Source organism: Pyrus communis, chromosome 1 (genome assembly GCF_963583255.1).
Source record: "Pyrus communis chromosome 1, drPyrComm1.1, whole genome shotgun sequence".
Classification (NCBI taxonomy): Eukaryota; Viridiplantae; Streptophyta; class Magnoliopsida; order Rosales; family Rosaceae; genus Pyrus; species Pyrus communis.
In genome coordinates this window covers 1,676,160-1,698,987 of record NC_084803.1, presented here as the reverse complement: position 1 = coordinate 1,698,987, position 22,828 = coordinate 1,676,160, and the positions used below count along the sequence as shown (strand labels likewise).

The 22,828-nt window shown below is 38.4% G+C and overlaps 3 protein-coding genes across 3 annotated transcripts; 2 read left to right on the top strand and 1 right to left on the bottom strand.

Moving 5' to 3' along the window:
• Positions 1 to 406: 406 nt before the first annotated feature.
• Positions 407 to 3,179, bottom strand: LOC137717108 (COP9 signalosome complex subunit 4-like). The gene is made up of 12 exons (XM_068456417.1): positions 2,910 to 3,179; positions 2,656 to 2,801; positions 2,336 to 2,439; positions 2,172 to 2,232; positions 1,701 to 1,793; positions 1,502 to 1,602; positions 1,310 to 1,418; positions 1,188 to 1,232; positions 989 to 1,057; positions 817 to 908; positions 693 to 735; positions 407 to 487 (listed from the first exon to the last, which is right to left on the bottom strand). The coding sequence occupies exons 1-12, from the start codon at positions 3,037 to 3,039 to the stop codon at positions 422 to 424; spliced, it is 1,059 nt and encodes a 352-aa protein (XP_068312518.1). The 5' UTR covers positions 3,040 to 3,179; the 3' UTR covers positions 407 to 421.
• Positions 3,180 to 8,357: 5,178 nt separating this feature from the next.
• On the top strand, positions 8,358 to 14,071 carry LOC137743298 (uncharacterized). Its single transcript, XM_068483167.1, has 16 exons — positions 8,358 to 8,667; positions 9,221 to 9,432; positions 9,839 to 9,975; positions 10,062 to 10,172; positions 10,299 to 10,400; positions 10,535 to 10,643; positions 10,737 to 10,937; positions 11,202 to 11,370; positions 11,519 to 11,600; positions 11,690 to 11,783; positions 11,959 to 12,055; positions 12,301 to 12,394; positions 12,547 to 12,619; positions 12,845 to 13,018; positions 13,113 to 13,235; positions 13,531 to 14,071. Exons 1-16 carry the CDS (start codon positions 8,655 to 8,657, stop codon positions 13,690 to 13,692), a joined length of 1,953 nt encoding a protein of 650 aa, XP_068339268.1. The 5' UTR covers positions 8,358 to 8,654; the 3' UTR covers positions 13,693 to 14,071.
• Positions 14,072 to 18,161: 4,090 nt separating this feature from the next.
• On the top strand, positions 18,162 to 21,675 carry LOC137735570 (zinc finger protein GAI-ASSOCIATED FACTOR 1-like). Its single transcript, XM_068475003.1, has 4 exons — positions 18,162 to 18,665; positions 18,768 to 19,164; positions 19,282 to 19,496; positions 20,582 to 21,675. The coding sequence occupies exons 1-4, from the start codon at positions 18,518 to 18,520 to the stop codon at positions 21,454 to 21,456; spliced, it is 1,635 nt and encodes a 544-aa protein (XP_068331104.1). The 5' UTR covers positions 18,162 to 18,517; the 3' UTR covers positions 21,457 to 21,675.
• The last annotated feature ends 1,153 nt before the right edge of the window (positions 21,676 to 22,828 follow it).

The window sequence follows — 22,828 nt, the reverse complement described above, 5'->3', positions numbered from 1 at the left end:
GTATGACAGCTTCCACCTGTTGTGAAACATCACGGCAAATGCTTGAGAGGTACAAGGTAGAATAAAGAATGTTACCAAAAGCAACATATTTAGAATGGATTACAAAAGCAAACGAACTATTCTGAATCTTGTTCCAGTAAAAGAGCAGGGTAGTAGATGCAAAGCATTTAAACTACAACCATCTACCCCCTCCCCTAACATAAAACTTTGAAATTCCAAGTTTTTCGTAGTGGAAGCCGCGTTCATAAAGACAAAATGAAACTAAGGGCCATACAGTGGATTAAAAGACTATTAACGATATTCCAAAGAAAGAAACTGCAGTGGCTCTAACAACTAAAGAGGTCTGAACTACTAAAAGTACATTTTTTTTCTTTTGAAAACGACTTAAGGTCCTTTTGATTGGATACTGATAAGTTGTAATTCATACCTGATCAATAGATCCCCTCATTCTGTCCTCATATATCATTTTTGATGCAATCTTCTCGGCCTGTAAGAAATAAACTAAATCCATGTCAGGAGATGGGAGTCTTCTTTCGTTTCTTGACGTTGACGTAAGACTAAGCTCATGAGCTTATTATCCTAGGTCGGAACAAGTTGATAGGATCCCCGTTTTTACATCCCCATGTCTGGAGTAAAAAAGGAAAGAGAAGGATGCGGTTTGACATGAATGGCTCAATAAAAGAAAACCGTACCTTATGAGGCTCAATTCCCAGCAAAGTGCCCAATTCTTCAAAACTGCCACAGAATTCATGATAGTTAGAATAAATGATCCCACATAATTCAAAAAGGAAAAATCAATAGCAACATATCTCCTACCTTATATTGGTGTAAAGTTTGCTGGCACTCAGAAGATTATGTTCAATCATTGCACGATCTAATACTGTAAAGTTGTCTGGAAGAAGTGCTTTCTGTTGAAAAAATAAGACATAACTGTTATGGCTCATGTGCAGATACGATATCATAGATAAAGGAGAAGAAAGTTTATAACCTGATGTGGCTTTAACTCTTCAGCAAATGCCTCAATTTCGGGTTTCCTCAAAATTCTCTCCAAATATACCTAATAAATATCCATTGAAGCAAAACAATAAAAGTGTAACATACAGTCAGGAGAGAAAAAGGTATACAGACGAAAACCTTTTGTGTGTGTGTGTGTGTGTGTGTGTGTGAGAGAGAGAGAGAGAGAGCACCTTTTGTAGTATTGGATATATTTTTAACTTTGAGCATCGCTCATCCTGAATGAAAACCCCAAGGTATCAGCAAATTTAAAATAAAGAACACATAATATACATCTCCAGGTAAAGAAGTTAACTTTGTACAAAGTAGCAAGAACACGAGAACGTTGGGGTCCTGCTGCGGCTAAAATTGTACATGTAACTGCAGCAGATAGAGCTTGCTCCAGTGCTTCCTCATCAATCTCTCTGCAACAAAATGCATACATTCATATCACCCATCTTTCAAGTGGTACAGATAACAAGAATGAAAAAAGTTAAACTTGACATACTGATCTCCTATTTGCCTCTTTTCAATCTGAGAAAAATCATAATAACGTAATGCTGCTTCCAAGAACCTTCTCTTTAAATCTAAAATCCTTGCATAACAAATCTAATAGGAAGGAAACAGAGGGGAAAAGAAATTAAAAAATGCTTTTGGCATGCAAACTTAATGCAATTATTTTCACTGACTATCCAATAATGTCAAACCTTGTACTCTAAAGTCAAAACTTCATGCTGAATAGTTGTAATCAAGAATGAAGCCTTATGAATAAAAGCTTCTGCATTCACGGCATCATCGTCCTGCAAAACAAACATACAAAGACTTGGTAAGGTTTCATGTCAACAACTTGTCAATAAAAGTCTTATTTGTTCCAAAACTGACACGAAAAGAAGATATTTGTTCCAGTAAACACTTGCAGAGGTCACACTATGGCTATCTACAACATATCTAGATACAACAAACAGATATAGGCAGCACATCAATTCCAACGCAAATCATCCATCATGGGTCTTCTATATGCAGACATTCATAGTCCAGCCCGTATTTTTGTAATAAAGGAGTTGCAGCACCAACAAAACAACAGCATTAAACACCATTCCAAAGCTCATCAATTGTATTAAATGAAAAATAGGCACCCTTTGGAAAAAAAGAAAAAAAAAAAAAAAAAAGGTCAATACCTCGAGATATAGGCGAGCAATTTGGACACATTTTGATAACTTGAATGTGTCATCAACGGCTCTAAAGGAATACCATGAAAACATAAGCATTGTTAATTCCATAACTGATCATGCCATAAAAAAGGAAAAGTTACACTAACAACAGCAGTATCCTACTATCGGACCTCGTTCCTGAGTCGAGATTAATTCCACTGAGCATCTGAGCTGCTTTTGACCATTGTTGCTCAGACTCGTACAATTCCGCAAGTTTCTCTCTTATTATCATCACCTGCATCACACAAAACCATACCGTACTGTCTAAATCACAATAATCCCAAATAAAAGATGTACACAATCAAAACTATTTTCTAAATGTGCTATAAAAAATCAAGTAACTTCCGCATGTTTCACGACAATGCGGGCAATGCTAAATCTAAATCTTAGAAAATTGAACAAAACAAATGCAAAACGGGGAATTCCCGATATACAGAAGTCCGAAAAGAACCTGTTCTTCGAATGAAACGACACGAATCTGAGAAAGGGCATAGTGGGCAATCTCCTTCTGGGTCTCCGGCTCCCACCGCCCCAACTCCTGGGCAAAAATCTGCAAAAGCTGCCGGGAAACCACCAACGGAACATCATCCGACAACACTGAAGGCGTAGAAAATTACAAAATTAGGCCTCCAAACAAAGCTGCTAAACCAAAATAAATAATATAATTGCAAAAATTGACAGAAAGAGCGGTGAGGCAATACTTACAGTGATCGATGAACTTCTTGGCCTGAACGACGTCGCTTGAAGAAATCACGGTGGAGAGAATGTGCTTGTACTGCTCGATCTTCTGCCGCTGGTCGGAGATCGCAGAGGCGCTCGCGAAGGCACTCTCCATGGCAGCCTGAACGACGTCGCTTAACGGTGGGTGGTGTGGTTTGTCGCGCAAACCCTAAACCCAGGCTACGGTGGCGTTGTGGTTTCGTAACCTCTACGGACGGCAAATTTTTTCCAGTGAGGGCGGGCGCTTAGAAGAAGGAGCAGTGTTTGGGCTACTTGCATCCAGGTGTAGCGTTGCGTGATTTATAGCTAATCAGGGAATGACACGTGGTGAAATAAGAAGGGTAATTTTGTATTTTGCCTCTCTACATAAACTAGGAATTATCGTCTTTTTAGTCGGTTTACATCTTATTTAGGTTAGCTATATAAAATAGGGAAAATTAGAATGTTCTACATATTTTCTATAATTGTTAAATTAAATATTCATTCTTTTTAAAGATTTAATTAAGTGTTTTGATCAATTGTCACTTCAATAATTTTCTATTCATTTAATTTTCATGTCATTAATTTAAATGCATTTATATAAAGGTATTAGGTAGCTTAGCAACTAATTGCCTATTATATATGAATTTAATTTCGTTAATCCCCTCCTACGCATTGAATGAAATTTTTTAAATAAAATAAAATAAAAATTAATTAAGTAATTCCTCATTACCTTATTATCAGTATTAAAAAAAATTCTCTTTCTATTAAAAATGTCTCAATAAAAAGTGTAACATCCCACATCGTTCAGGGAAGTGATCCTTAAATGTATATTCTCATCCCTACCTAGCACGAGACCTTTTGGGAGCTCACTAGCTTCGAGTTCCATGGGAACTCCGAAGTTAAGCGAGTAGTGCGCAAGAGCATTCCCAGGATGGGTGACCCATCGGGAAGTTCTCGTGTGAGTTCTCCAAAAACAAAACCGTGAGGGCGTGGTCGGGACCCAAAGCGGACAATATCGTGCTACGGTGGAGTCGAGCCTGGGATGTGGTGGGGGCCCGGGATGTGACAATTTGGTATCAGAGCCTAACCCTGACTGCGTGTGTGCCGACAAGGACGTCGGGCCCCTAATGGGGTAGGATTGTAAGATCCCACATCGCCTAGGGGAGTGATCCTTAAATATATATTCTCATCCCTACCTAGCACGAGGCTTTTTGGGAGCTCACTAGCTTCGGGTTCCATGAGAACTTCGAAATTAAACGAGTAGCGCGTGAGAGCATTCCCATGATGGGTGACCCATCGGGAAGTTCTCGTGCGAGTTCCTAAAAACAAAACCATGAGAGCGTGGTCGGGCCCTAAAGCGGACAATATCGTGCTACGGTGGAGTCGAGCTCAGGATGTGGTGGGGGTCCGCGCCGAGATGTGACCAAAAGTCTTCAATACATAGTTTTTCATGTATAGATATATAAAAACTATACTTAAAACTTATGTTACATTTGAGAACAAAAGTATTGACTTTTGGTACGTTTAGATTTCAAATGTACCGAAAAATTAAATGTACTATAAAACCAAATGTACCCATTGTTATGTAACCCTTTTGGTACGTTTAGATTTCAAATTTACAGAGAAACCAAATGTATCAAAATTTCAAATGTACCATAAAACCAAATGTGCCCATTGTCAGGTAACCCTTTTGGTACGTTTAGATTTCAAATGTACCAAAAGACCAAATGAACAAAAAATCACAAATGTACCATAAAACCAAATGTATCCATCAGATAACTCTTTTGGTACATTTACATTCCAAATGTACCGAGAAATACAAAAAATCAAATCCACTATAAAGCTAAATGTGGACACATTATAGGTAACTAGACGTAGCTATATAATCAAACAAATTTTTATTATGTGTTGGGTCTTCTAAATAATAAAATCTGACAATTTTTTTATAAATATTATACTATATTCACAATAAAAAAATGCATAGAGATGGATAATAAATGCATAAATATAGGGATAAGAGGAAAAGAAAAAAAAAAAGCGAAATGTCTAGGAAAAGTCATGAAAAACTAAAATTCTAAACAAAATTGAACTTATGTGAAAAAACTGAAATTAATAACCAAAATTTTAGGAAAATGTTTGATCAAATTTTTAAAAGGAGTGTATGTTTAGTCTAAAAAATTAAAAAACGAAATGCCTATATCAAAATGCCCTTATAAAACAGTAGAATGATATTGATGAGTCATACCAATTAGGTTAGTTATATTTTTAGAGAAGTCAATTTCTCGACGGATGCCGTGGCGAAACATAATTATAATATTGTTTCCCAGTTCTCACTGTTTAGTAATGGAATTGGATTTGCTTCGAACACAATGTCTGGAGTTTAAGGATCAAATCATATGGGCTGTTGATTGGTGTGTAAAAGAAATCAAAACCGTTGGTTTTATGTGGTGGGTCAGGAAAATAAGTTAATAGGAATCATTGGATTCAATTTGTGCTGCCCAAATGAATTGATCCTTAAGCTCCGGACACTAAGGTCCGGAGCGGATCCAATTCCTTTACTAACTGCAACAAAAGGTCACTTTTCATTTATAATTTGGGCCTGGTATTCATGAGTAAAAGCACGAAGAAAAGAGTAATGCTATTCATATCATGTTTTTGTACCACATTTTCATACCACCTTAGGTGGCATTTGATGTGGACAGCCACATCATTTGAATTAATTAGATTTTTAAATTTAGTTCATTATTTAATAAACTAATAATTAAAAAAAACTAGTTAATTAAATGATGATTGTGGTATACGATGAGTCTTTCTCCTTCATTTCCTTGGGTTTTGCAAATTTGTCAAATGATGTGGTTGTCCACATCTCTAAGGGGGTATAAAAATATGATATAAAAATATGGTATGAATAGCATTACTCCGAACAAAAATATATAAGAAAAGAAAAGGCACACCACCATCAAAGTTTTATTTAAATTATTTATTTTAAATTAGGTTTAATGGAAGATGGAAAATAGTTTATAAATGAAAGAAAGAATTTTTTTTTTAATGAAATAAATAAAATATAAGGGGGTGTAGTCAAATTAGGATTTGGTAGGATTTTAATAGACTTTAAAATCCGAATGTAGTCAATTACTATTTTAAAAGAGGATTTTAAAGGAGTTTGAAATCATAGGGTAGTCAAATTAGGATTTTAAAGAATACATCCAAATCCATGGGTGTCACATCCCGGCCTGGGCGGGACCACTTCCCGGGTCCGACTCTACCGTAGCACAGTATTGTCCGCTTTGGGCTTACCATTCCCTCACAGTTTTGTTTTTGGGAACTCACGAGCAACTTCCCAGTGGGTCACCCATCTTGGGATTGCTCTAGCCCCCTTCTCGCTTAACTTCGGAGTTCCTACGGAATCCGAAGCCAGTGAGCTCCCAAAAGGCCTCGTGCTAGGTAGAGATGAGAATACACATATAAGGATCACTCCCATGGGCGATGTGGGATGTCACAATCCACCCCCCTTAGGGGTCCGACGTCCTCGTCAGCACACCACGACCAGGGTTAGGCTCTGATACCAATTGTCACATCCCGGCCTGGGCGGGACCACTTCCCGAGCCCGACTCCACCGTAGCACGATATTGTCCTCTTTGGGCTTATCATTCCCTCACGGTTTTGTTTTTGGGAACTCACGAACAACTTCCCAGTGGGTCACTCATCATGGGATTGTTCTAGCCCCCTTCTCGCTTAACTTCGGCGTTCCTAAGGAACCCAAAGCCAGTGAGCTCCCAAAAGGCCTCGTGCTAGGTAGATATGGGAATACACATATAAGGATCACTCGCCTAAGCGATGTGGGATGTCACAATGGGTAATTAATTACGGGGGTGTAGTCAAATTAGGATATGGTAGGATTTTAATAGACTTTAAAATCCGAATGTAGTCAATCAATATTTTAAAAGAGGATTTTAAAGGAGTTCAAAATCATAGAGTAGTCAAATTAAGATTTTAAAGAATACATCCAAATCCATGGGTAGTCAATTACGTTTTAAAAAAAATCCTCCAAATTATAGGTGTAGTGAGAATACCAAAAATTTATTAGGATTTTAATGAATGATAGATTTGGATGGATTTGAGGGTGGGTGGTATAAATACTATATGTCATCAAGAATCCAACACTAACCCCTTTGATTTCTTTTCACGTTCATCATATGGAAGAGGAACAATCTTCCTCTCTCAGACAGAGGAAGAACAGTCTTCCTCCATTCCTCCATTCCTCAAGGTATTGTTTTTCTTTTCCGAATTTGTACAAGGACTCTTTATTATTTTCATGGTGTTTATATATAGTTGTTCTTAGCACGTAAGCACAATGCGTTTTTGAACTCAGTCTTGCCGGTAATCTCAAAAAAAAAACCCCATCTTTCCCTTTCATGTGTTTTGTTTTCATTGTAACTGTATAATTATTTATTTAGTTGTGGTATCTCAGTGGTTATGGTTGATATTCTTCAACATAGGTTTCCAATCTGAAATTTGGAGCAGGCAAACCGCTATTGTTTCATCTTCCCCCTTTCTTGTTTTAAATGCAAAATTGAAACTTATATTTGTGAAACTTTATGTGATCATGTTGAGCTCCAAGTACTACCTGCTTATTCATTAACTGAATGTGTGAACCTTAGACCGCGAAGTAAACTTTCTGCTATTTGAATTTTATTAATATTCAAGCTTTCTCTGTACTTACTCTACTTTCACTTGATTTTGGCTTCATTTCGTTTTCACTCTATATTATTTCCTGTTCTTGTTCTTCTGCTAGAAGTACAAACTTCTTTATGATTTTGTTTATTTGGTTGGTTAGTTTATATATAATGTTTCAATCCAGCATGGAAGCGGAAGGAGATGAGGAAGAAATGGAAGTGGACGAAGAGGAGGAAGAAAAGGAAGTGGAGCAAATGGTGGAAGAGGAGTGTAGATCAGACAAATTTCCTGTTGAACCAGATGATGAATCTTCTTCGTCTCAACCATTGTCAGTTTCGGAAGGGGATCTTGACCAAGATTTTCAAACACAAGAACAACAACGGAATATCGCTAATGAATGGAGATATAACATAGCTTTGGACATGTGGAGAGATGCCCTGAATGATAACAATGTGAATGGAGTATATGAGTGATCAATAATGCTAGTGTTCTGATTTTTAGGAGCACCATATGAAGGCCGAAGGAGTAATATGCGTGTTAAAGCAACATTATTATCTTGTTTATCTTGAAACCATCTATCATCTTCTTAAATTTTGATTTATGTGTGTTTTACGTAATTGTATTAGCTTTTGACTATAAGATATTTAATTGAAATCATCTATCTTTGTTTTGGTTAGTTAATTTTCTTTTAAAAAATTACAATTCAAATGAGAAAGGAAAACACATAATAAATTCTAAGGATTCATTTTATATTATAAGATTCAACTAAGAAATTCATGAAATAAATTCATATAAAAAGCTTATTAAAATTATTTAAAATCTGTCACATAAAAAAAAATCTATTAAAATCCTTTTAAATCTCAATCGCCTACACCCCTAAATTTGGCAAGCACTTATTACATGGTCCATTTGCATTCTTTTAATTCGCAACGAGAGAAGAAGACGGAGCGGGGGATCATTTCTTTCAGTCCTCAGGCGACAGTTCGATTTCTTCACTTGAAAAGCAAATACCGAGCTCGGAGGAAGAAGAAGATACCGCCGATCTTCTTCTGCAAATTGTAATTGCCGGAAATGGATGACTCAGGTTAGTCCCGGCCAATTTTCACCTTTCTCTCTTTGCTTTTCAGGCGCTAGTTTAATGTTTGTTTGAGTCGCCGGTGTTCAATTTCTACCATTTTCTCGGAAAATTGCTTCTTTTCTTGATTCCTGTATCCACTGTTTGGTTCCTGAGAAAAATAGTGTAAGTGAGAAAATATGAGAAATTAAAATTGAAATCTTCACGGTTACAGTCCGATATGCAAATGACGTTATAAATATTTGCTTTTTTCACTGCAATCTCAGCGAAACTGAACATTTTGCTTGTAATCGCGCAACTGTTTGTATTTTAGCTTACATGATCGACTAAGTTTATTTACTTGAAAAGCTGTTTGGAACTTCGAATTTTCTGATGTAGAGTTTATGAATTGGCTTTTCTGATTGGATTTAGGAAATATTATGCACTTTTGTAATTGTTGCAAAGCGTTTCGACCATAAACCAATTAAAGTGCCTTTTAGTTGGATTTGCCTTGAAATTTGGTAAATAATTTTGAATCTAGAGATTCATATGAGCTGATTTTGTTGTGGATACAACTTACCAGGGAATCCTCAAGACATCGTTGTGCCACCAGTTGAAGGTGTTGCTGGAGGAGGGACGGCATATGGATGGACTGATGGTGGCTTACAAGTTCCAAGTCCACTCAAAGGATCAATCGACCCTACAGAGTTTCCGACTGCTGATTTAGTGCATGTGTGGTGCATGCCAAGCACAGCAAATGTTGGACCACAAGAAATGCCAAGGAATTTGGAGTCGGTACGTATAGTTCCTTGATTTAAATGGTGTCATGTTAACTAGCTTCTGAATACGAATTCCACGAGATTTATTGAAAATGGAAGGCAAGCAGCTTAGGTGCCGTCTTGCGACTCTTGCCACACCTAATGTAATTTGGTTTTCAATCCTTAACATGTCTGAGAATGAGTTATGCAAATTTTATTTTTATTTTTTAATAATTTGCATTTCAATAGATACTTACCTTCCTGTTGGAGGCTATTGGTTTTTTTTTCTTCCATTTAATTTCTATTATAATATGTAGGAGCTATCATATATTGTGAAACAGTACATTCGTGACCTTTTTACTTAATAGAATAGGATGAAGCATCCGATCTTCTGCTCTTGAGGTACTGTAGTCTTCTGGATTCTAAGTTGGGTTTACTTGAAGGTTAATCTACTGGCTGGTAGAAATGAAAAAGAAAGTATTCAAATTGCAATGCGTCCAAAAGTTTCATGGGGTGGTCCTGGAAATGCAGGGGTTGTGCAGGTCCAGTGTAGTGACTTATGCTCCACATCTGGTGATCGGTTAGTTCTTTGAAGTCATATTTTTCTTGCTGTAGGCTTACAATTACTCTTCCATTTCCTTACTTTCTGATATTTACTGTGGGCAGGTTGGTAGTTGGACAATCAATAAACATGCGGCGTGTGGTTCCCATATTGGGTGTCCCAGATGCTCTTGCACCTCTTGATCTTCCAGTTAGTCAAATAAGCCTATTACCAGGGTACTGATCACATTAGTAATATTATAGTCTTAATTTGGTGTGACATAATTCTGTAAGACAGTTATTGCAAGAGACTGACACAATCTTCTTTCTCCTTCCCTCTCCTCCCCATGCTGGTGCCTCCAGAGAAACAACTGCAGTTTGGGTTTCCATTGATGTTCCTAGTGCACAACCCCCAGGACAGTATGAGGGGGAGATCATCATTACTGCTACAAAGGCAGATTCGGAGTGAGTCTGTTCACAATTCTTTTTAGTCAATAAGTTGTAAAAGTTTAACTCTCTATTCTTTTAGCAATATGGGTATTCCTTTCCTTATACATTGAAATATATTCTCCACGTTTATTGATTCTGACTTGGTACAGGGTTCCAGCACATTGCTTGGGCAAAGCCGAGAAGCATCAACTTTATAGGGATCTTCAAAGTTGTCTTGAAATGTTGGACCCCATTGATGGGAAACCGGTGGATGAAGTGGTTGGTTTACAAATTGAACTTTGTACACAATTGTATTATTTCTGTTTAGTTTGGTGTGTTATTAGCTGTTGATTTGAGCATGTGCTTTTTTAGGTAGAAAGGGTGAAATCTGCTACAGCATCTTTAAGAAGTGTTCTTCTTTCGCCACTATTTTCTGAATACTTATCATTAAATGGGCCAGTTGATATGATGGAGGAAGATGCTATTTCGAGCCTTTCAGTACGTGTGAAGATTAATATGACAGTTTGGGACTTCATTCTTCCTGTAACCCCATCACTCCCTGCCGTTTTTGGCGTATCCTGTGTTTTATTAAAAAAATAGTATTTAACTTCTGACATATTAATTCAAGTAACTGAGAAGCATAAACACTTATTAGTAAGTGTAAAATTGGAGGGGGGATCATTAATTCCTTACAGCAAATAATGCCCATGAGTGAAGATGCAGATGTCCTGTTCTTATGACAGACCAAAAGTTTTTTATAAATTAATGTTCTGTTGTATGTTCAACCACATGTTTTTTGATCCTACAATGTCATTGCATCCTTAAACAATATTTTAGATATCTGATACTGTAATTGAAGATCGTTTTGGTGTTGAACATGGGACTGATGAGTGGTATGAGGCACTGGATCAGCATTTTAAGTGGCTTCTTCAATACAAAATCAGTCCGTACTTTTGCAGATGGGGTGATAGTATGCGTGTCTTGACATATACCTGCCCTTGGCCAGGTACTTATGACAAGCCATAAGCTACTCTGCTATTATCAATTACTTATGCTGTTATCTCTGATTTATTAAACTTTCTCTTTTTGTTGTCTTCAATAAATGCCTTCTAAAAAGATGCATTATTTGCTTTTCTGAATTTCATTTGTTGCAGCTGATCATCCAAAATCAGATGAATACTTTTCGGATCCACGGTTGGCAGCCTATGCTTTGCCATATAGTCGATCTGTCTCTGGGTATACAGCTCATCATCCAAGTTCACTTCTTTCAGGTATATGTGTGATGAAAACTGATGAGGTTCTACCCATTTGCTGATGTGCCACAGTGGTAATGCAACGAAGGATTACATGCAGAAACAGATTGATATATTAAGGACAAAGTCTCACTGGAAGAAAGCCTATTTTTACTTGTGGGATGAGGTATGAACACAATCGAAAAATGATTTCCCTTAAACTCCGCTTAAGTTTTTCAGTATAGAAATATTTGTAAAAGGTAGCAGTACTAGATATAACTCATGCATTGTCATTTTCCCTTTTGCAAAATGCATTACTAATTTATTGTAAGTTAATGTGCCTGCTTTATAATATATGTCAGCCACTGAATTTGGAGCAATACGAGTCCCTCCGCAGCATAGCCAGCGAGATCCATGCGTATGCTCCTGATGCTCGTGTTTTAACTACTTACTACTGTGGTATGAACTCATATTCTTCTTATAGCTAAATGATTTTAATTATTGCCTAGAGTTTCGTAGGCGGTAGTGTCTCTGATTGTTTATTTTGGTTCTGCTGAATGAGTACTTCATTAGTTTATCTTTAGTAGTGTGTGTCTGATTGTTTATTTTGGTTCTGCTGATGAGTGCTTCATTAGTTTATCTATATTTGGCTCCTTCTACCTGCGAATTTATGTTACTATATATTGCTCTTTTCCACCATGCAGGGCCAAGCGATGCACCTCTTGCACCTACTGCGTTTGAGGCTTTTGTGAAAGTTCCAAAATTCCTGCGCCCACACACTCAAATTTATTGTACAAGGTATTGATATTCATTTGTACTGTGAGTGCCCTCTAAGGAACCTTCTGTAAAAGAAAAGTTGAAATGATAGTATTCTGGTATTTGACTTTAGTTGCTAGTTTTTGGTCAATGACAATGTCTGAGAACAATATAATTTGGTTTGAAATTGGTAGTGAATGGGTGCTTGGGAATCGAGAAGATTTGGTCAAGGATATTGTTTCCGAAATACAACCAGAAAATGGCGAGGTGATGTAACAGAAATTTTGCCTGGCTCTTATCTAATTTCCTTGAGAAGCTTTCTTAAAATTCTGGCTCTGTTCTTGTTGAGTTTGGTTAAATTGAAGGAATAGTTTGTGGTCTTTTGTTTTTATGGATTAAACAGTTTGTAAGAATTATGTATGGATACCTGTTTACAATTTTTTGCATCTTGGATGTTGGTTGCTGAAGGATGTGAGCTCGTCGATTTTGTAGGAATGGTGGACTTATGTGTGCATGGGACCGTCTGACCCGCATCCCAATTGGCATCTTGGTATGCGAGGTACACAACACCGTGCTGTAATGTGGCGTGTATGGAAAGAAGGTGGAACAGGTTTCTTATATTGGGGTGCCAATTGCTATGAGAAGGCAAATGTTCCAAGCGCAGAGGTACTTTCCTAGCATCTAGACAATTTATGAGATTGAGTAGCAATTATACAAAAACTACTTGCATTTTACTGAAATAAATTACGTGACCGAGCAGATAAGATTCAGGCGTGGCCTTCCCCCTGGAGATGGAGTTTTGTTCTACCCTGGCCAGGTGTTCTCATCATCAAGTCAACCAGTTGCTTCGGTCAGACTTGAACGCATTCTTAGTGGCTTGCAGGTAAGTGAAACTTCAATATTATAGTCAGTTTATCCCGGTCTGGTTTCATTTATTCTTTGAGCAATTCTCGAGTCATTTAGGGGTATACATTCATTCTGTTAACAATCAAAACACAAATGTTTACAAATCCGGAACTTTATTTCCTGAATCTTTTCTTGCTCCAAAAATTTTGAATCTTAAAACTAAAGCGTTTCCATGGCGGTTGCAACTGAAAACGTCGTGTATGGTGTTTTGTTTCTTTCTTCCAAGTCCTGTTTCATGATATGATTAGACATTTGTGTGGTTATTTCATCAGGACATTGAGTACCTCAGACTCTATTCTTCAAGATACGGTAGAGAGGAAGGACTGGCTCTCCTTGAAAAGACGGGTTTGTACCTGGGTCCTGAGCGTTACACGCACGAGCACATGCCCATTGATGCAATGCGGGGTGAGATCTACAATGCATGCCGGTCGTGAGAGAAAACAGTCGGCACCAGGATGTGGTCTTAATGTTCATCACGCACTTCCAGACTTGCAAACGAACATCGTTTGCAGCGAGATCGGAGCCTGCACATCACGATAGATGTTTTTGTTTACCCCCGGGTATTGCATTTTCCATATTTTCATAATCTTTTGGAGTAATGTACAGACAACTAGTAAACCTTTTTTTCGGAGTCAGATTAATAAAAGTTACTGTATACATGTGAAACAGTCTGAAAAAGTTTACGGTATAGGTAGGAAACATCTTCCGACTACTTTACCAAGAGAAACTAAGATGTCATTGCAGCGGTAACTAAAAGCAATCACTAATGCCACAACTTCTCCTCGTGGAACGGCATGATTGATTTGAAATACTGTGATGGAATCATCCCGACGCATCCTAATTTGCCAATAAAGCCGGCGATGCATACAAGAGTGGCCTACTTTCTGTCGATAACACTTAACTCGTTGGTTCACTGCATTTAGCACACAACACAGAAACAGGAAAACAATTAAAATCCTTTTCCCCATGGCCCTTTATCCCTCAAAAATTAGTACGCCATTGACTCGTATGCATCCCCAAAGCAGTATCGGAGCCCACAGTGCCACTTATAACAAAAGGGCAAAAAAGAGAAAGGGAGGGAGTGGGGGTCACGTAAACGAAAAAAAATCGAGATTCAAGATGTGCCTTTTGCATCATATTGGAATCAGAAAAGCTACCGAAAGATATAATCAAACTAGTCATCATTACTTTGGGCTTGTGACTGTACATCCATTTGTTTTCTTTTTCACGTGATGCAACCTCACTTGGCACTGAAGTTTTAACAGAATTAAAAAAAAGACTTTTGCTTTGCGTTTTGAAAAATTCAGAGACTAATGGTTACAGATTTTTAATTTATAGGTCACAGCTTGAATTGGTTAAAAGTTTAAGAATCATTGTTACAATTTCTTCTTTTATAAATCCTAACAAATTTTGTTGTTAGCGTTGTCAGAAGCACTTTTAATTATTTAAAAATTGCTTAGCTCATGTTTGAAAATGTTATGGAACGACTAAAATGTTTTCTGCTAGTTAAATGCAGTTCTAGTAGTTTGTTAACATAAAAACTTAGAAGTACATTCTAAGCGTTTTTTTTTATAAAGCACTTAAATTTTTAATTCAAACAACAATATATTTATAACATAAGCGCTTCTATCAAAAGCAAACCCAACCAAATTATTTTCAAACCAAATAGCCTAACTACAGACTTATAATCATTTTAAAACCATATCTGAAGAATCTGTAATAAAAGACGCTTAGTCTTCCATGATCTCATAACTTGTCAACAAAAGATGATGCTTTCGAGCAAGCAAGATAACTCAACATGTTTAAATTTCAACTTTCTCTGCTTGCTTTTATTTGCTTTTGAGCCACTAAATGATTTCGATTTTTGAAAAAAGTGTGTTTTCAGTCACATCCGACGTTGTGTTCTCAATTAATCAATGAACAAAATGAAAAAATTCTCATCCAACCACTCTTCCCTTCCCAAAGTAAAAGACTATATGGTGAAATTCCACGTGGCCAGTCTCTGATTGGATGAAACCTTATCCGAATATTCCCACAGTTACCCTTTTTAGCATAATATGTTCTTGCCAAGTCAATATTCCATGGATAAGTAGTAAGTTTATCTTGGAACATAATCATGCCAAATTTTGACCCCAATGGATGCTTAATTATGATCTTAGCATAAACTAATCCGTCTCAATCTCAAATTATGACATTGTTTAATATTTTTTTTTATTTGGTAAGCTTTCATCAATCCAACTTGTATACTTGTCTTGTTGGACTTTCGAAAGTATAATATATTCTTATTTTAATATAGGATTTTTTATTGATGCTGCTTCCAACTTTTAATTTGGTTTTCAACCCTCTTGAATTTTTAATACGCACCAGCAGCCTCAGACCGTCATTTTCGTAACAATTTTTTGTGTTAATGCTCCCCACGTGATCTCGCGCTATGCACATGTTAACAAAAGTTACGTTCACAAATGGGTAAACACTTTCAATTTCAATAATTGAGTTACCAGAAAAGGTTAAAGGCATTGACTATTCAAAATGGAGAAAGTTAAACTTTCATGCCACTTAGTATTACGGTTTAGTGGTATTCATCTTCATTTATAAGTGAGAGGTTTTAGATTCAATTATTACAAAAAAGATATATACTTTAACAAAAGTTACGTTCACAAATAGATAAACACTTTCAATTTCATTTCAATAATTAAGTTACCAGAAAAAGTTAAAAGGCATTGATTATTCAAAATGGAGAAAGTTAAACTTCAATGCCACTTAGTACTACGATTTAGTAGTATTCATATTTATTTGTAAGTGAGGGATCTTATATTCGATTACCAACTAAAGACGAATTTGAATCACGTTATTACTGGTCCATTGTAATGCTTTTCTAACTTTCATACTTCTTTAATGTAGATAATATCATTTATTTACGTTATCGAATAACTGACAGAATTAACAATATATGGGCGAGAACAGACACTATAACACCGATAGAACGTTGATAAACTTCAAGACATGTAATTTAAGGAACATTTAAGTTTATCAACGAAATAAAAGGAATGTTGATAAACTTCAAGACGGGTAATTTAAGTCCAATTCTGAGGTTTGGCTTGTTTTGGGGTCAAAAGTCGTCTAAACACTATGAAACAAAAAGAACCAAACGAAACAAAAATAAAATAATACAAAGATCAAACAAAGCAAACGAAGTCGTTTGACTCATTCAGTTTGCAACAAGCCAGCCAGAGCCGGAGCAGTGACTGCACTGTTTTCTTGCTAAATTGGCACAACATAAATTATGAGGATTTAATATTTAGGTGGGGTTAAATTCATAAAATATCAACTAAAAGGTTTCAATTTTGTAATTAAAAATAGTTTATTGGGGGAAAATCACAGATTAAGGTGGAGTTCAGGGTGCAACTTGCTTAAACAAAATATTATTATTTATTATTTTATCAAGATTTATGTCCATCGTTTCAATTATTTGAGTAATTATGACCCTCTGAGATAAAACAATGGCATAAAATGTACCTGTCAATATACTAACGAGTGTTTGGCAGATTGCATCTGAACCGTCCACCTCAGCACCTGAGGCTGGTGGGCCCTGAGAGATGTGGACCGTCCACGGCCTGCACAACTCAGTCCACTGTGTCTGAATCCGAATCTGAATACAAATATACTATTTTATAAAATATCTAAAACCCGTTGGACGGTTTGTGATGCATTTATCAATTTTGTTCTTATTTTTTTATACAGTTTAATAGCAAACGAATTTAGTTTTAATTAATTTTTTTTCAAAGATGATTTTTATAAAATAATTTATAATATGAACGATTCTAATATTAAGTACAAACTTCTATAAATTAACAACAAATTATTTCAAGTCAAAAGTTAAAAACTCATGCTCAACCATTAATTAACCTTACGTTTTAAAATTATAACATCACCCAACAACTTTTCATTTCCATCGAAAATCCTCCGGCCGTGATCCGAATTTTGAAAAAGATGGTGGCCTTTGCGTTAGCTGTCCATTTTTGGGATGACAGAACTCAGAACGGTACGTATTTGCCTACGTAGGCAAACATTATATTATCCAATACATCGCGTCTCCATATTAAACTTTGGATCTGACCTAACAACGGCTATTAAACTCCGAACACCATGAGGTCCATGGGTTGCAATGGACCTGTGGCTTACGGGATTTGAGCTCTTTGGACTCACTTTGGTGGCAGACTCGAGCTCGAGCACGTGCACGTAAGGTGTGCAGTGCAAGAACCTGACTCACGAGGGTATCAGTGACATTTGACCTCCGTTGGTACAGTAGTCTACTGTTTGACTCAAAACATGGTGTTTCGAAAACCCGTCATACCATTTATGAAACGGTGGATTGTGCAGGGGTATAACTGTCTTTTAACGTCAATAGGATTTGGCAAAGTTTATGTCCGGATGAGGACAAGTTTAGCATAATTGGATAAGGAAAAAGATCCTTTCCGAATCTCTCGTATCAAAGTTTATTAATTAATTAATTTTAATTTTTAAAATTTAATCTAATGATTACAAGTAAGAAATTATTTTAAAAATTATAATAATTTTAATCGTTAAATTAAATTTTAAGAATGCAAATTAATTGATTGATGAGATGAGGATCTCTTCCCAGTGGATTGATTGAACAATAGTTTGAACTTTCAACCTCTAGCGCTAAAATACAGGCACTGCCTAGTCCGACTTCCTCCGACAAATGTCATCTTCCCGCTTATTGCGCCACGTGGACGGCCAGATCTACACATCAGCCACGGGATCAGAATTTGGACTCATTGGGTTCAGGTATAACCATGGTTAAATCCATGTCCTCCGAATATTAACCATGGTTAACTTCCGCCGCTTTAACCCATTTTTCAATAAATTTAATATTTTTCCACTGCGTTCAAATCTCTCTCTCTTTCTCTCTCTACCTGCATCTCACAAGCACTCTCTCTCTCTCTCCCCCCCTCTCTTCCATTGCCAGCTGCGGAGGCGCGCCGCCTAATGGGACTTTGGCTCTCCGTCTGCGACATAGATGACTGAGTTGACTCCGCGTTCCTGTTCAAAAAGTCCATTAATTTAGCTCGAGCAGTTTTGTCGGGTTTTCCCGGAAATTTTTCACTTCCCCTCGAAACAAACAGAGAGTTTTTGTTTATTTTAATCAATCAGAACTGAAACCTTAAGTAGGCAGCTTGTTTTTTTAGCTTGTTTGAGAGGCTTTGAGCTCAGAGATTTAAAAATTCGGAAGCAAACATGGGGGAGCTGGATAATTCCTCATCGCCGTTACTGACGGTTTCAACGGCTACCGGCGGCGAAGCCAGTTTAACGTCCTCCGCTCACGAAGCCATGACTCATCCGGAGCCGCCGCAAAAGAAAAAGCGAAACCTTCCCGGAATGCCAGGTAGACGACGTGGTTTCTCGATTAGTCTTTAAATTTTGAAATTTTAGCTAATTATATGAGCTGAGCCAACGCGTATTTTCTTTCTAATTTTTAATTTTTCAGATCCCGAAGCGGAGGTGGTCGCGCTGTCGCCGACGACTCTCCTCGCAACGAACCGTTTCGTGTGTGAGATCTGCAATAAAGGCTTCCAGCGCGACCAGAACCTGCAGCTCCACCGGCGGGGCCACAACCTGCCGTGGAAGCTGAAGCAACGGACGAGCAAAGAAGTACGGAAGCGGGTCTACGTCTGCCCCGAGACCTCCTGCGTTCACCACCACCCCACACGGGCGCTCGGCGACCTGACGGGTATCAAGAAGCACTTTTGTCGAAAGCACGGCGAGAAGAAGTGGAAGTGCGAGCGGTGCTCCAAGAAATACGCCGTGCAGTCCGATTGGAAGGCGCACATGAAGACTTGCGGCACCCGAGAGTACAAATGCGATTGCGGAACTTTATTCTCTAGGTGCGTGTTTGTTTCCCGAGAAAACTAAAATTTTCCTTGTCCTTTCCATTTTCTTACACTTTCTCGAGAAACCGCCGGTTATTAATGCGTTGTCGTTTTGTTTTGGGGTGGTTGAAGGAGGGATAGCTTCATAACGCACAGGGCGTTCTGCGACGCGTTGGCGGAGGAGAGCGCGAAGACTCAAACCCTAGTGATTGGGCCCGACGGAAGTATGAACCCGAATTCAAATCCAACTCCGAGTGCGAAGAGTGGGGTGGTGGCGTCGCCGCCTCCACCGCCTCACACACCGTCGAACACCGTGGTGTCTCCGGCCTTGTCTATTCAGAGCTCAGGTAACCCTATTTAATAAGGTCAATAAATTTATCATTACATAATGATGAATAATATGAGCATGCCACATCGCCCACGTGCGTCAAATGCTAAGCTTGGGACTGCGTGGTAACATGATTGTTCCAGTCCCTTCAACAAAATTCTTAGGTTTTATTAGTACAACCTAATCTAAGTAATTAATTTTGCACATCTTACAATGCTAAACTTAGAACTACGCTAATAAGCAGAGACCTGTAGCTATGCTGGTTAAATATGTTCACACTTGAGTTGAGATTCCGAGTTTGATTCTCACTTATCTAAATCTCTTTCATTAAAAAGAAACTACCATAGTTTGTCGAGAGCAATCAAACTCAATGCAAGGGCAGCTACACCGCGAGTAATTGGCCTAACCTACGTATATGAGTCTCCGTCTAATTACATAAGTCTTAAATACATAGGTTTGATTAGTGTTCTAGAGAGGGAGTTCCATTTCCGTCTTGAAATGCTTGCCCGTTTATCAAGTGGTTTAGAACATTTACTCAAAAGATCTTAGGTTGGATTGTTCCTCAAATTATCGTTTTATATTAAATAATAAAAATAGTAGTAGTAGTGAAGGCCGGGGTGGTGGTATTTTATGGCTGGGTTTTTGTCTCTACCTCGATGTCGTTCTCGCGTGGGTGAGTAAGCTTTTGGAAAGTTGCAACTTTCACAGTAATATGGGTATGGAGGATGGAGAGAGAGAGAGAGAGAGAGAGAGAGAGAGTGTGTAGTTGTCCCACGGCGACAGGAAAAAGGGATGGATGCACGATTGACATGGGAGCTCAGGAATCGAGGTGATTAGGGTTCAAAAAATAAAATTAAAAAAAATGGAAAAAAAGTTGGAGGAGAAAGGACGCCATTATTGCCTCCATCTCCTTTCTCCTTTCTCCTTTCTCCTTTTGCATGTAAAGCACAAAGCCTTCAAAGTTTTTAGGTTGTTTCCAATGAGAAAGGCTTGGGTAAAAATTTTAAACAAATTATGCTTTATTCATGACTGCGCCACTTTCTTGCATTCTGCTTTTTATATTTTGATGATCATAATTGCTTGATAGTTTTCTGGTGGTTACAGATTTGCCAGAGAACCCAATTGGCCTGTCCCCTCCGGCGCAGGCCACGTCATGCTTAGCTACCACGGCGATCAGCACGACCGCCACCGCCACGACCTCGACTGGAAATTGCAACAATGGTAACAGTGTATTTGCGAGTGTATTTGCACCTTCCTCCGCCTCAGCATTAATCACACAGCCACCCGGCCCACCTCAAACATCGCCACCGTCCTCATTCTCCAATCAAGTATCTGCATTGGGCCGCCCAGATGGCTCTACTACAATTTCCTCCATTAATGAACCCACATCACTCTCTCTCACCACCTCTCTTTACCTCTCCAGCAATGGCTCCTCACTCTTCCCAACACCTGATCAAGACCACCGCAACTATGTCCAACCCGCTGCCATGTCCGCCACGGCATTGCTCCAAAAGGCAGCCCAAATGGGCCAAATGGGTGCTGCGGCATCGAACGCCTCGCTGCTTCGTGGGTTGGGGTTGTCCACAACCTCATCCCCGTCTCAAGAAAGTGGCACGACATTGCAGTGGAACAAGGAGCCGGAGAGTGGTGGTGCTGCGCACGTGGGAGCCGAGCTAGGGCTTGAACTTCTCTCAACTGCAAATGCTGCCCAATTGACTGATCTAATGATGGGTCCGCCTTCGTCGTTCGGGGGCCAGCCCATGACTCGTGACCTTCTTGGGCTGAGCATCGGTAGTGGTGGTGGAGGTGGCGCTTCCGCAGCTGGATTTTCTGCTTTCCTAAATTCCTTTGGTGGCAGTGGCGGTGCCTTCAATGTTGCAACTGCATATGGAAGTGGTGGCAGCGGAGGCGGGAGTTCGCTGCGAGAAACGTGGGAAGGTGCACAAGATAGAAAGCCCGATAGGTCTTCATTGCTCTAGACAGAATTGCGTTCTGTATTTTGTGCTGATTATATCATATATATGTAGTAGAACTGTAGAGGAGAAAGCTTCTTTGTTTTTGTGATGGATGGATCCTTAATTTTGGTCTTTGAAATGTCCCCGTTTTGGATGGAAAAGTTAAAAATTAAGTTGTACAGGAGCTTGCTTAATTGCTAGCTTAGAAAAGTGCAGCACAAAAGGGAAAAATTAAGTTGCACAGGAGCTTGTTTTGCTGGTATCATCACCAATTTACTTATGTTATAATACGTCAAAATTCAAACTTATGTTATACCACGTCAATCATAGCAATGTGAATAGCGGTGTGATTGTCACATTCAACAATTATGCAGCATGAATAGCGGTGTGATCGTCGCGATTAACAATTTATGCAACGTATTGAATTGGAGAAAGGCAAACCAGAAATTCATTACACCAACAAAATAATGTGCAAGACGGTATCGTTTCGCTTTGATGAGCACATGGATAGACTGGCGGTCTACAAGTACGGTCCGGTGGTCAAACGAGCCAAGCATCCTGGCGAATAAAACTGGGACCTGGGTTTAATTTGAATGGATTTTCTGCCTTCCTCATCTCATACCTTTTTCATTCCCTTCTATATTATGTGGTCACGATTAAGTCAGATTAATATTTTATATTGATTTTTTTTATAAAAATAATAAAACAAAAAATAATGACAATATAAAATATTGACGTGACTACTACAGAAATAGAAGAAGATGGGGAGCAGACAATTCAGTTCCTAATTTGACAGTGTGGTGGGTGGGTCGATCGGTTTGAATCGACCACTCGTGGGTCCAACGGTTTTATGGCGTGGGAGGGCACCTGCCCTGCCGGGTGGTATCTCTGGCTGGTAGCTGCGCAACCTGCAACCCTGTAGTTGCTGTTGCCACCCAGCTACCCGTGGACCTGTGGTGTCCCTCTTGATAAGAGATTTTTAACCTCGAAACGTTACGGAGCAGAGAGGTTTAGATGGTGAGAAGTGAGTCGAACTTAAAATCTTGTAAAGCTGAATGTTCGTAACCAATTGAGTTACTTGTTTAGCAAAATTTCTTATTTATTACTTTGATCTACGTCACGCATCATGTATTTAGAAACTAACAAATCTTTACCCTCTTCGCTACCAGGATTTTTCACGATGCATTTCCTTCATCCGCTTGCTGTTCTTTTCCTTCCTCTCCTGTTGTTGGGCTTGAGGGAGAAGAATGGGCTTTTCATAAATGGATTGTAAACCAGGCCTTCAGAATGGGCTTTTCAAAGGGTTAAAGTGCTTTTTCAACCAGAAGCACGTTTAAATTTTTCTATGAAATGTTTTGTGTTTCAATCAGAAGCGCGTCATCCCTCAATATATAAA